The sequence below is a fragment of the Mus pahari genome, chromosome 2, assembly GCF_900095145.1.
Source record: "Mus pahari chromosome 2, PAHARI_EIJ_v1.1, whole genome shotgun sequence".
NCBI classification, from domain to species: Eukaryota; Metazoa; Chordata; class Mammalia; order Rodentia; family Muridae; genus Mus; species Mus pahari.
Window position 1 is genome coordinate 7,570,793 of NC_034591.1, and position 14,298 is coordinate 7,585,090.

The window sequence follows — 14,298 nt, forward strand, 5'->3', positions numbered from 1 at the left end:
AGTGGAGAGACTGCATACATTTCACTACCAAATGGACATTTATTTTATTTTATTTTAAATACTTCACTGATTTGTCAAATTCCAAACTTGAGGACTCAAAAGATAAAAGGTGCTTACTTTAGTCTGCAAACATTGGTTAAAACTGAGACACATTTTATATTCTTTCAAGTCCATAAATTACACATAAGTGGGTAAATATGATTATTAGCAGTTAAAAGTTACCAACATTTTGTTAAACTTTTCTGCCCAGTAACACTCATCTTAGTGAATCTTTGGGGAATACTTTTCTAGAAGCCGAAAAACAGAGCGCTCATTACTTGGCAATAAATGTTGGCTTTGATTAATTGATCCCATTCCTGAAGAAGCCAAGATTTAAAAACATTTGTGACCTCGTGTACCTTATACCATCATAATTTTCTTCTTGTTGTATTTCCCAAGACTGCATCTCTGATCTTACAGACATGCCACTGTGATGTGCTCCCTCACCTAACATAATGTCTATCCGAGGTTACAGATGTGTACAATGGATGACTCTTTTCCAAGGTTGTCATCTGGTCAGCTTTGACCCTGGGGAGCACCCCAAGCATCTGAGAAAGTTTACTGCTGCTTCTCTGATCTCTGAAGTGACAACATGAACTGGAGAGAGTAGCGGTGGATGAGGGTTCTATAGGATTTACCAAAACTGTCAGAAGGAAATAAGGAATCCTGGTGTGCTGTGACAGTGTAGATTGGCTGTAACAACACTGTGCCATACAGTTCAAACAAACCAGAAGAAATTTTGAATATTTATATTATAAAAAGATATATAAAGAGATAAATACATTTAACCAAATTTCAGCATCACAAAAGTATATATGTGTGTATGAAAACATCATATAATAGCATGGTGAGATGTCTTTAGGTTTAATGTGTATGTTAAAGTACTTTCTGTTAAAAATAGACAAATAAAATGAAAATATATTGAGATATAAAACTTAACAGATTAAGTAAAAATGTAGTTTTTTTTAAATATGAAGCCCCAAAAATGTCAATTTCATATTTATTGATAATAATGGCATGTATGCATATATACCATATTGAATGTGTAGTTCTGTTTCTGACAGTACTTAATTTATTGAATGAAATCTGCAGTAGAGTTAACGTAGATATAATGAGGTTTCTGTATTTTTATGTACCTTGCTACTCATTGGAACACCTTTTACATTGTAATTTTGACAGGTAGGAGGTGAAGAAGAGTTATTTTCATGTCTTGTATTTAAAGTTGGGTCCTAATCATGTTCAACCTGTTCTGTTGAATAATTTGTCAAGTTAGAAAAAAAGAACAGCAGTTAAATGAAATTCCGATCATCTTAATGCAAGACAGGATTTGTTATGTTGGGACTTTTCTACCACGAGAATTTAAATTAATGTTTGATTGATGGGAACAATGACCTGCTTTTAGGTTGCACAGTAACACAAGGACAGTTTGCATCTGTCAGTTTTAACATGAGAGACAGACTTTCTATATTCTAATTAGTCTTGAAAATCTAATTAGCTTAATCTTCTTTCCATAGGCGAGCTAGACGCCAGGATGTAAAGTATGGGGACCCAATCACTCAGTGCTGGGACATAGAAGACAGTAAGTATGGGCTTGATGCACGTTTCTTACCACTTAAAATGGGAAGCCTGGTCTTTTTGGTTTTTTTTTTTTTTTGAAAGTTACTATACAAAGCTAAACAACCATATATATGACTATCTCATTCTGTATAATGGTTATGTTCTAGAAAAGTAACAGGATTTTATATACCAATTCTGTCTACTAGCCTAAGCGAATAATCCTTTGTTAGACCATGGTTTATTTCATATGTCTTTTAAATTCCTACATCATGGCATGTTTCTGCTTCAGTGCCTTATCCATCCTATAAAGTTTGAAGACTGTTAGAAGCAAAACAGGATTTGGACCCAAACATTTGAGCATCCTGAGTAAAACATAAAGACCTCCCAGGAAGGTCTGACAAAAACTTTGGTACTTATTAGAAAAAAGTTTTAGATAGTCTCTACTTTATTTACATTTACTTATTCTTGTATACATTCAAGCAGTAAATGTGCATTGAGTGAATTCCACATGCACTTAACTGATCCGACTATACTATGAGACAAAGAAATTCCTTAGCATGTTTATGTCCTTTGGAGGAGATGTCATAGGGTATAATTAGTAATGTAGGAAGGAGAGATTGCTAGAGGCTATATCATTCCGAAGGAAGAGTCAGAACAGAAGGCTTTGAAAATCTGAGAAGGGAAGAGGTGGACATAACATTTGGTGAATGAGTTTCAAAATGGGGAAATAATTGAATCTAAAAATCATAAGCAGCTTTAATTTTGCTTTTCACTTTTCTTTCCCTGCACTGGTTGTTTTGTTTTTTGTTTTTTGTTGTTGTTGTTATTGTTGTTGTTTCTTTATTTTTTTTAAAGATAGGGTTTCACTATGTCACCTGGCATGCTGCCCTGGAATTTGATTAGCCATGTAAAGCATGCTGACCTTTACCTCAGAGAGATTCCCCTTTTCTCCCTCCTAAGTGTTATTATGGCCAAGGGCTCTGGGCTATCTCTCTCTCTCTCTCTCTCTCTCTCTCTCTCTGGCTCTCTCTCTCTCTCTCTCTCTCTCTCTCTCTCTCTGTCTCTGTCTCTGTCTGGGCTCTCTCTCTCTGTCTCTCTCTGTCTCTCTCTGTTTCTCTCTCTGTCTCTGTCTCTCTGTCTCTGTCTCTCTGTCTCTGTCTCTCTCTCTGTCTCTCTGTCTCTCTGTCTCTCTCTGTCTCTCTGTCTCTGTCTCTCTCTCTCTATCTCTCTCTCTCTCTCTTTCTCTCCTTAAGAATATTCTTCCATCACATTATAACTGATCAAAAATGACTGAACTCTTAATAGCTGGTTAATAACTGGTCATCTAGCTGTCCCCTCTTGATTGGAAAACCAATACATGCATGGTTATACCTCACAATTCCCTCTTGTGCAAAGAAATTTCTGGTACAGAAGAGGCAGTGTGCCTTTTAATTCTAGTGTGAAAGTGAATTGCTTTTACATCCTTTGTTTAGTTTAGTGAAATATGAATTGTCTTTTACACATATAAATAAAAAGATAAGCCTGGGACAACTTTGAATATTGTGGATATGTCAATGAACTGAACATTATCTAGGTATTCATGGACACTACTTACATATTCTTGGTCTTTATATCCAGTGTCTGTTAGGTTAAAGGACAAACATAAAACAGGAAATATAAATGACATGTCAGGTGATGACAAGAGGCAAAAAGAAATGAACAATGGACAGTCATTGCCTCGGGCGTTCGGAATACGCCTTACAACATCTCCTGTCCCTGCTAGAAACCATTACACAAGACATCTGAATCGTCATCCCGCACATTCCATTCTTGTTGAGATCACTGGCATCTTCATCCATTCCAAACCCAATAGACAACCTTCAGTTACAAGTTTTATACAATCTGCAACTCTCTCTTCTTTGAAACACTTCATTCTCTAGACTCGTGCTTACCAGTTAGGGAGTTTTGTGAGCTGGCTCTTGTTCCTTTCTAGCTTGAGTCATTAGTCATTGGAGATTTACACCAGAAATCCTTGAGCCACTATTGGGCTCAAAGAGGTAGACTTATTCACACTTACAGTACTGTGGCACTGTGTCTTTCTGGTGGACTTCATATTTATCAAACTGCACATTCTGCATTTTCTCAGTTTCCTCACAGTTTGGGAGCACTTCGAGCTATTTTCTCATTCTATGTTTGTTTGCTTTTTTCCCCCCACTAAATGTAGTAGTAGATGCTGTTTGACTCTTAAAATTTTAAGTTAACTTTTCTTTCTCTTAGGCATGCGTGTCTGCATTCCTACCCCCAAACTGGACTTGAATGCCCAATTATCATCTACACTGAATGGTTGAGAAAGAATTTTTGTTTTCATATTCTGTAGACCACCTCAGTTTTTAAATACCACCATTGTTCACTCATCGGAAGTGAAAATCACCTAGAAACCTTAGTGGTGCCTCTCCCTTTCACATTCTATCAGTGACCTCTCGATAATGCTTTTGACTCCACCTCTTCCGGTTGCCAGTAGTGACAGTGAAGCTGTGGTTCCTCATCTGATCTCATTCCATCCCTGGACTTTACAATGACGCAGCAGCTGCTCAGAGAGACTTTCACACCCATCCTATCTGAAAACTTGGCTGACTTTCTCTCCATTGTTTATCTGTTGGTCTGTTTTCTGTGCTTTCCTTGTGATTCCCCTAGATCCCCCAAGCCTTCATCTTTTGATGATGCCTAAAGTACTAAGTCGTTCTTTCTGTAGAACTGAATATCTGAATATATGATGGACATGTACATGAGTGAGCCAGGCTGTGAAGTCATCATTATTTTAATTGGATTAATTTGAGCTACAGATTTTATTTGCCACATGGAACACAGCCTTTCAGTATTCTGGATAAAATGTAGTGTAGCTAAATTGATAAACAATCTGAGAACCTACTCTTTAACTTTCATTAACTGATTCATACTAACTATATGATAGGGAAAGGATATCTTTAAAGACAATATGGTGGGCAGGATAGACAGGGTTTCCATTTTCTGTCAGGCCATTATGCTTGTTCATGCCACACGATTTCATCAAGCCTGGACTATCTGGACTATTCTCCTTCCTTTCATGATTGGCGATACTGAAATTTCTAAATATTATCTAGTCAACTCTGTACATCAATACAAGTAGAATCTCTCTCTCTCTCTCTCTCTCTCTCTCTCTCTCTCTCTCTCTCTCTCATGTGTGTGTGTGTGTGTGTATGTGTATCTGTTTGTCTGTCTCTGTCTACCATGTGAGAGTGTGTGTGTGTGTGTGTATGTGTGTGTGTGTTCATTTCAAAATAAATTACTAGGGCTGGAGGGATGATTCATTAGTAAAAGCACTAGCCTATCTTTTAGAGGGCCATTAGATTTCCAGCATTCACATGGCAGCTAACTCTCTACCTTACTTTTGTGAGTGTTACTTGCATGTAATATAGGCATACATGTAGGCAAATCATGAATACACATAAAATTGAAATATATGTATATATATATATATATATATATATATATATATATATATANTAATATATATATATATATATATATATATATATATATATATATATATATATAACTAATTACTTTCCCAAACTAACAACAGACTAGAATATGACCTTAAGGCTGGGATATGACATTGAAGGAGACAAAAAGTTATTTAATGAAGAGATACAAAATGAAGAGCTACATCTTGCAAATTGTCATTTCTTTAAACTAACTGTAATATGGCAATGAAAGACTAAAATGATGATGCACATGTAGTTTAAAAATCACTCTGTTGAAGAGTATTTGACTCTCAGGTAACAGCATTAGAGCATGAATTTCCTTTCTCTTTAATAATGTGTATGACTTTCCCCTGATGACATCTGTTCTGAATCAGTCTATTTTCCCATTGCTTTTAAAACCAGGTCAAGGTTAATCTCCAATGCTATGTTTGCTTTCTAGGCATTAGTCATGAAACAGCTGATGAAAAGGTGATTTTTGGAATTGAATTTAATTCAACCTTTTTGGAATGTATACCTAAATCCCAACAAGCCTCTGTTGAGTGGTCCATCCAGCGGTCAGGAGATGAGCATCGAGAGGAGGTAAGCCATCACCAGCAAGGATGCTGCTGTTAAACTGAATGCAGGCTATTTGCTATGAAAGACACGCAACCCTGAGTGCCATAGAGAAGTTTTGTCATTTTGTGATAAAAGGAAATATAAGAGTTTATACTCATTAACCACAGAGTCTATAATTCTTTGGGGGATAAAAACAGGCCTATTTAATGCAAATGTAGCACACATTTAAAATGAATTCACTTGAGTTTTCTTCCAAATTTTTATTACTTCAAACATTTCAAGATAATTTCTGACTGAAGGAGAGAACACAATATTTTCATAACCATGGTAACATCTCTAAATTATAGCTAATATTGAGTTTAGTCTAGTTCACAAAATGAAATATCTATTTCTATTATATTGTATCACAAGAACAATTGGGAAAGTATTTGGAGATTTACATATTTTCATTTTATATATTTATATATTACATCTTAAGTCAGTGGAGAAAAAAGTAATGTTTATTCATTTTTTTCGGTTAATTTTCTTAATATAAATTTGCGATCTAAATGTGTCATGAACATTTTATGACAGATAAGTCATATGTGTTTTACAATTTAGTGAGATTAATTTAGGCAGTCTTAGAAAGCTTAAATTAATATTTATTCAATATTATGAAGCAAAGGCTAATTGTAGAATTGATTATTGTTATGTTTATTATTAAAGAAGACAAAAGAGTCCACTGTGGGGCTGGGGAAATGGTTAGAACTGTCTATTCCTCCAAAAGGTCCAGATGCAGTTCTTAGCACTCACATTGTATGGCTCATAACTGTTTTAACTCCAGCCCCAGGGGATTCTATGCCCTTTTCTGACCTTTGTGGCACAGTATACATTCATGTCCATACAAATATGTATAAATAAAAAAATAAGCAACCTAATGATATTTTATCAGATTTTACAGTTCTCATATTACACTAGAAATGCTATGGTGAATGAAAGACTGAGTGCAGAATTCAGAATAGATGTTTTTCTAGATGAAGAAAGAGCCGAGGCCCTTTGGAATAGAACTCAGCAGTATCATAAGATACTTAAAAACAAATTTCAATAACAATTCTGTGTTAATAAAAGTAACACAAAAAGAAAAGAATAAAAATAATTTTCTCAGCTGAGCAGTGGTGGCACACACCTTTAATCGCAGCACTTGGGAGGCAGAGGCAGGCGGATTTCTGTCTTCGAGGCCAGCCTGGTTTACAGAGTGAGTTCCAGGACAGCCAGAGAAATCCTGTCTCAAAAAAAAAAAAAAAAAAAAAAAAAAAAAGTAAAGAAAGAAAGAAAGAAAAGAAAAGAAGAAAAAGAAAAAAGAAAGAAAGAAAAGAAAATCATTTTCTCTTTGTCAATTGAAGTTTAACACATAAACAAAACTGAAAATATACATGTCTTCTCTATGATGCCAAATATCAATAAAACTTGATCACTAACCAAATGCAGATAATATACACAGTCAATATTTGTTTTGAGTCTGTGTTATTTTCTAATTTTCTAGTATATATTGAGCTATGTCTGATATATTAATGATTATTTTACTTCAAAATACAAACTCCCAAGAAATACTAAATGCTAACTACATAAGATGTAGATTCAATTCAGTTATATTTTAATATGAGTAATATGAAATTTTACATGAGTTGAAACAAGTTTTAGATTTTAACAGTACTGAGGTCTGATTTTTTTTCTATTAAATGTAATTGCTTAACAAGTTATTTGTCCTCCATAGCAAATTAAATCTGCTCTTTGGAGGGAAAAGAATGCTCCTGCCAGAGGTATTCCTCTAGCTGTAGATACTCATAACTACCTTACATTCTTTATTTTCTGAAATATCTATGCATTATTTTAATGCACCTCACAGCACTATATCACATAGCATGATGGTACCATGCTCCATGAAATTCAATGGGGCAGAAATAATGTATTTATTGAATTTTACCGAAAAGTCTGTTCCCTGCAATGTTTCAACTGGTACTTTCATCTGTCTTTGCAAATGGACAGTTTCCCATTGTCCGGGACCCACAGAGCTGCTTCCTGAGTTGAGGAACAGAGCAATATTTCTGCTGCATTTGAAGCACGTTACCCTGCAGGATGTCTCCTGTTCCTCTCTCATAAGGTTGCTGCTTGTAATATTTCCTCTCCTCATAAAAAGCCCCAGGGATGTCCCAAGGTCTCTTGGGCTACAGATGTTGTCACCAGGTTATTCTGCGCCAGGAGAAGCCTGTTTCCTCACTGAGTCACGTCGCCGCCGTTGGGCGCTGTTGGAGGAGGTCATGAGTCAGTTATCTGCTGACTTTCTTAAAAGGCTGCTCTTGAAACTGATGGTGATTATGGTGTAGCCAGAAAGTTAATCGGCAGTCCCCGAGCTTCTGTTGAACTTTGGGGCTAGTTTTAATGAAGAAAAGAAGCAATCTTTCATGCCGTTTGCCATACTGTTTTTTCTTAGTGGAGTTTAATGTTTTTAAAACATCCTCCAGTCTCTGCATTTTCCATCTGTGGGTCTCTGTTTTCCTTTTGTTCTTTCTTTGTTATGAAAGCAAATAAATGGTTTTAACCTTGCAATAACACACAAAGAGCCACGAGACCACTTAGTGCAGATAAGCATGAGTGATATTTTGGGTTTATTCAGTTCCAGTCCTCATCCTTGCCCCAGGAGCATTTCTCTGCTTCCTCCTGTTAGTAGTAAACACTATGCTGTTATCCCTCTTTTGTCCACATGCAATCCACAGTCAAAAAGAGAAGCTATTTGAATAGCTCATGTTTTCTGATAATAGAAAGGGTCCCTTTATATTTACTTTCCTATTTAGTTAGGACAAGATCCTAAAACTAAAGGAGTAGGTTGGAGATGTTGGTCATTATACTGTTTGTTCATCAAGATCACCAGACAGGCACACACCCCTTACAGAAACAGCATACATAAGATTTAAGAAACCTTTAGCAAATTGAAAAACTTATAGATTGTGTTCAAAACGCATAGCTGAGCAAACATCCTCATGTTTCCTTGGTGTAGATTTTCCTTAATTTCTGTGAAATATGTTAGGTGTGCACTGCTTAGGCAGTTGCTAGCAGACTCAGCTGAAACACTTTCTTCCAGCCATTCATACATTAAAGAAATCAATAATTTAATAGTAAAACATTATAAGTAACTGTACTTATATATTTTTGTTTCTCAGAATTTTTAATTTTTCTACAAAAGTGTTATATTTGATATAGAAAAATCTCCTTATTTGTAAGTTAATAGTTTTTTTCTAAACAAATTTTTTATTAGGTATTTTCTTCATTTACAATTCAAATGTTATCCTGAAAGTCCCCTATTCTGCTTAGAAATTTCTTCCCCAATAGGACAGTAATAATGTTTTTCTAAGACATTTTATACTTACACCTTATATTTATATGTTTATATTTATTCAAAAGTAAAATGTTATTCTAACAGTTATTTATGTATAAATTTCATTTCTCAAGGAATGAACCAGGTACATTAGCCGCGTATTTCTTTTTGCTTTTTGTCTAAAATTATTAATTATTGACTTCCCATTATATTAATAAATGTTTCATTATGTAGCACCATGCAAGCATAATTGGAAAAAAACTAAAAATATGCATACAGAATTTCCTTAGAGTTTTTTGATTCCTGCCATATTAAATTAAACAAATATTCAGGATTTTATTTTAAATAAAAATGTATTTTCTATGACAAGTTTATGGACTTTCGTGTTTATCATGCTGAAAGTGTATATTCTTCTTTAATACTAATTTCTCTGTGGTCATATTTTCTGTTGTTTGAAGAAAGTAGTATTCTTGAAGTTATAGTTTCTTCCAAGACATGAGAAATATTTTAGGCCTTCCAGCTGCTTTTATTAGAGAATAAAGCACCCCTCAATTTAACCTGCTATCTATATCTAAATGACCCTCATCATTAGAGAGTAAAGCACCCCGCAACTTAACCTGCTCTCTATATCTAAATGACCTTCATCATTCTTTGCTCTTCTTATTTTAAATGTATTGCCTTTCACTGGAGAGTCCCATTTAACAATGCCAAGTATGTAGTTCGTGCTCACATTAGGCAAGGGGATAACTGATTCCAGTTGAAGACTGATTTGTGTTGTTAAATTTAGGAAAGGTTTTACTTAGCACTCTGGAGTGGAGAAAATTCCATGAATTTAAATCAGTGGCCTGAAGTGATCTGAGAAGAACTAGACTTTTTAATAGTGTGTTGCCATTTCACTGAGGGATATACAGTTGCCTGATGATGTATCTTACCCCAGGACCAAAGAAAAGCATTATTGAGAAATAATAGAAATTCAGTGAATACTAACCAACTACTTAATTTCCGGGTCACATATTTTTATCCATCAATTTTAAGAATCTTCAAATATGGAAATTAAAAATGTGTTTTATTAAAGATTCCACTGCACTGAAGATACACTTTTGAAATTTCGGTAAAGCAACAAAAATTAATCAAACAATTTAATAGACCTCAGGTAAAGTCATGTAGCACAATTCTTTTCAAGCATAGTTTATAACTGTTGGTCAAAAATGAAACAACAGGCAGAGTATTCCATAGTCCTAGGAAAAGATGAATAATCATGACCTAGAACTGAAATGTCGGGGGTTTGTGAATACCCATAGGGAGTATGCTAACATGAAAAGAAGGTAACAGAACAAGGTCTCAGGACAAAGCTTCATCAACAGGATTCAGAAACAGAAGGACAAAGCCATGCTGGGGTGGTGCCCAGTGCACATGAAGCTGGAGTTATAATTCCTTCCTTTTGGAAGATTAAAGAAAAAAAGATAAAGCAACCATTCAGAACTGTGCTCGTGTCTAAAGTCCACACTGAATGTAGCCTCAGCAACAGGAAGATACAGAGCACAGAGAGATCCGTGAAGTATAGAGATGGACTAGAACTGTAGTTAGCTATGGTATTTTGCTGAAGGCCACAGGCCATTTTCAGTGAAAAAAAAAAAACTGAAAAAAACACCTCAGCCCAAGCAACATGGCAGTTATAATGCTGTGAATGTTCCACATTTTAGCTTCCAAATCTACCATGTGCTATGCAGAAACTGAAGGGCAGGATAATATTCTGGAAGATAAATGAATCATAAGAGGAAGTAGTTAGAGATCAGCATCCAAGTTTATAGAGCCAGCAGTTTGAGATCCAAGATATATTTACACTTTTTAAACAATTACAATGAACTTATTTATAAAGAAGGTGTGTTTTTCTATGTTAAGTATGAGAATGCTATTTTTGTTCACTGGTCTCCCTTTAGAAATCTACAGATACATATCTAATTTTATTTTTGGCAGGAAGCTCTTATGGTATTGGTTCTCAACCTGTTACAACTTCTTGATAGTGAGGCGGGGTAGAACAACCATTTCACAGAAATCATATATCGGATACCCTGCATATTAGATATTTACATTATGGTTCATGACAGCAGTGAAATTATAGTTAGGAGCAATGAAAATAATTTTATGGTTGGGGGGGTCACCACAACACGGACAGTATTAAAGGGGCACAGCATCAGGGAGGTTGTGAATCACCATCTGTGGTTTGAGAATGTAAAATAATTTGAGGTTCATTTGTATTACAGTAGTATTTTAAGATGTCATGACTTTCAGTTTCAACCCACTGGGAAAAGAACACACGTGCAGGTCACCAAATAATCGAAGAAAAAGACACAAATAAGCAACCAAGCAAAAATCTGATGTTGTAGACTCAGAGAAATGCAAGGCAGGTCTGGAGACCATTCAGCCTCATTAACTGAGGCTCTGAGCTGTGACCTGCCTTTGGCCTCAAAAGGTTCCCTGCCAGCTGCACTTCTCTGGCACAGAGGGTGGTTTGCCATATACTTGTTCGTTAACTGGGCTGCTAGCCAAAGATGTTTCTTTCCCTTTTCTCATATTTCCAGAATAAGATAGATTTTTTTTCTACATTCTTTTCACATAAGAATGTGGATTGCAGTCCACCCACTGTGAATAAATTTAATTTAGCTGTCTTTATGCCTCTTCTATTTCCATCAACTAGAAGTCTACAATTCAGGGACAGATGTATAAGCTGGGAATTCTTCCAGGTTTCCCTTGTTGTTGTTACTGTTGTTGTTGTTGTTCTACTTCATGTCTAGCCATTCAACATTTAAACAAGGCCTTTGTATTGATAAACATGTCCCTGATACATTGAAGATGGTTCATTATTCACACCATTTTTGAGCCAGGCAAGCCTAACATTTGAATTTTCCCTCAATACCACAGCTTCAGTGGCTGGTCAGGGGAGGCTCCTTTTATTCATTGTGTTTTCTCACACTTGAAATCACGTAACCATGTTATGCCAGGTACCCCAAGCTATGGCAAAACTTCCCACAAATACTGCAGTACAAAGTATTATGTGTACAACTTGATGATAATAGGGTAATTAGCTTTAAGCAATTTTAACAGTACGGGCTCTGATGTCCAAAACTGTGTCCATGTTTTTTTCCCAATTCGCTATTCATGAGGCATAGTTTCTCCTTCTCATAGACTATTCACATCATGTATTCGATGATATGATGAAAGCAGAGATTTCTCTATCACAGGTAGTACACATTCTGAGTTCTTCAATCTAACAGTAACTATTCTTACAGTCTCCCTTAAAACTATACTCTTAGGCCATTGATCTCCATCCAAAATACCTGTCAACGTCACTTGATAGCTTAACTTTTTCTTATTGTTTCTTACAGTATTTTACTCTTATCACTCCACTGCAGAGAAAAACTACTACATATAGTCTAAAGTTTCATTTGACTTAATAGAAATAAAGCAGAGAGAAAGCAGGTTATATCTTGGGGGTTACTACTTTACTCTCTTTCTTTCTTTCTTTCTTTCTTTCTTTCTTTCTTTCTTTCTTTCTTTCTTTCCTTCCTTCTTTCTTTCTTTTTCTTTTTTTTTTCAACCATCTTCAACAATGGCTGACAATGCTGTATTTGATGACAGAAAGATGAAGAGTATATCTTTAGGTTCATCTAAGTGAAACTACGTGGTCTGTTTTCATTCGCTTTTGGATCTCTGTTTCTAATTTATTACCTACATTTTTTTTTTCAACCTGCAGTTGAAACCCGATGAAAGGATCATCAAAACGGACTATGGGCTACTGATTCGAAGTCTGCAGAAGAAGGACTCTGGGATGTATTACTGCAAAGCACAGGAGCACACTTTCATCCACACCGTCGTGAAGCTGACTTTGAATGTCATTGAGAACGAACAGATGGAAAATACCCAGAGGGCAGAATACCAGGAGGGGCAGGTCAAGGATCTGTTGGCTGAGTCACGGTTGAGATACAAAGACTACATCCAAATCCTTAGCAGCCCGAACTTCAGCCTGGACCAGTACTGTGAGCAGATGTGGTACAAGGAAAAGCGGAGACAGCGCAACAAGGGCAGCCCAAAGTGGAAGCACATGCAGGAAATGAAGAAGAAACGAAATCGACGACATCACAGAGAACTGGATGAGCTTCAGAGATCAGTGGCTACATAGTTTTCTATTTAATTTAAAGAGGGAATTATTTACCTGCCTGCACAAATAATGTCTTCTGTTTTGTACATCCTTTATACTAACTCATACATGCTTCCCATGGAGTCTCACTGAGGCACAGGATGCTATGCTGAGTAAGACTATATAGGACATCATCTGAACCAGCTTTCTTAGAACAAAACCTGTATCAGCAAAGTTAAGAATTGTCTTAAAAATAGGGGCCTTACATTTGTAAATGTTTTATAGTTTGAATTTAATGTCATGTAAATAAGCAAGCTAAGTGAACACCAGGTCCACTGAGTAAGGTGCTTTATTCCTGCGCCTGTCCATTAAGCATGGACTTTCCCATGCTGCTGGCTATGTTCTTAGAAGCAGGTTAATCATTCCATTCCAGAACAGGTGATCATGTAGGAACTGGAGAAAAGGCACACATTAAAACAGCTTATGTTAGTAACAGAAACTTTCTCAAGGAGCCAACAGCCCACACTTGGAGTCAGGCATGGGAATTTAGAAAGGTATGTTACTCTTTCTAGCAACAGGCTACATCTAGTGTACTGCAGTAGTGTAGTGAGAGGGTATTAATGATCCTAACCAGGTTTCTTTTGATTGGTCAAGAGAAACAGCATCACAGACAGAACTCAGTGATATGCTCTAGAATACATACTATAGGAACTCAGTACCCAATTCCTGTGCTCTTTGGGAAACATGGTAAAAGATCTTAATATAATAGTAAGGGTGACATGATATACACTGTATCCTAATCTGTAGATGGGAATTATTTGAAGACAGACAAGATAGCTATAAATTCTGGCTCTGAGAAAAACTTATATTGCCATAAAAAAAGGAGAAAGCCACAAAGTAGATAAAATGTAATGGAATTCTTTCCACTGGAGTATAAATATCTGCCAACTTATAATGTTTTGGTTAAAAATCATTTAGAGAGCTGGGCGTGGTGGCACATGCCTTTAATCCCAGCACTTGGGAGGCAGAGGCACGTGGGTTTCTGAGTTCGAGGCCAGCCTGGTCTACAAAGTCAGTTCCAGGACAGCCAGGGCTATACAGAGAAACCCTGTCTTGAACCCACCCCCCCCCCAAAAAAAAACCCTTTAAAAATC

The 14,298-nt window shown here is 36.1% G+C and overlaps 1 protein-coding gene across 1 annotated transcript in view; it reads left to right on the plus strand.

Moving 5' to 3' along the window:
• Positions 1-13,634, plus strand: part of Sema3d (semaphorin 3D) — a 182,926-nt gene extending 169,292 nt beyond the window's left edge. Inside the window, exons 16-18 of the mRNA XM_021190341.2 lie at positions 1,554-1,618; positions 5,539-5,678; positions 12,761-13,634. Of these exons, the coding sequence (XP_021046000.1) occupies positions 1,554-1,618; positions 5,539-5,678; positions 12,761-13,186 (631 nt within the window). The 3' untranslated portion in view covers positions 13,187-13,634. The remainder of the gene's footprint in view (positions 1-1,553; positions 1,619-5,538; positions 5,679-12,760) is intronic.
• The last annotated feature ends 664 nt before the right edge of the window (positions 13,635-14,298 follow it).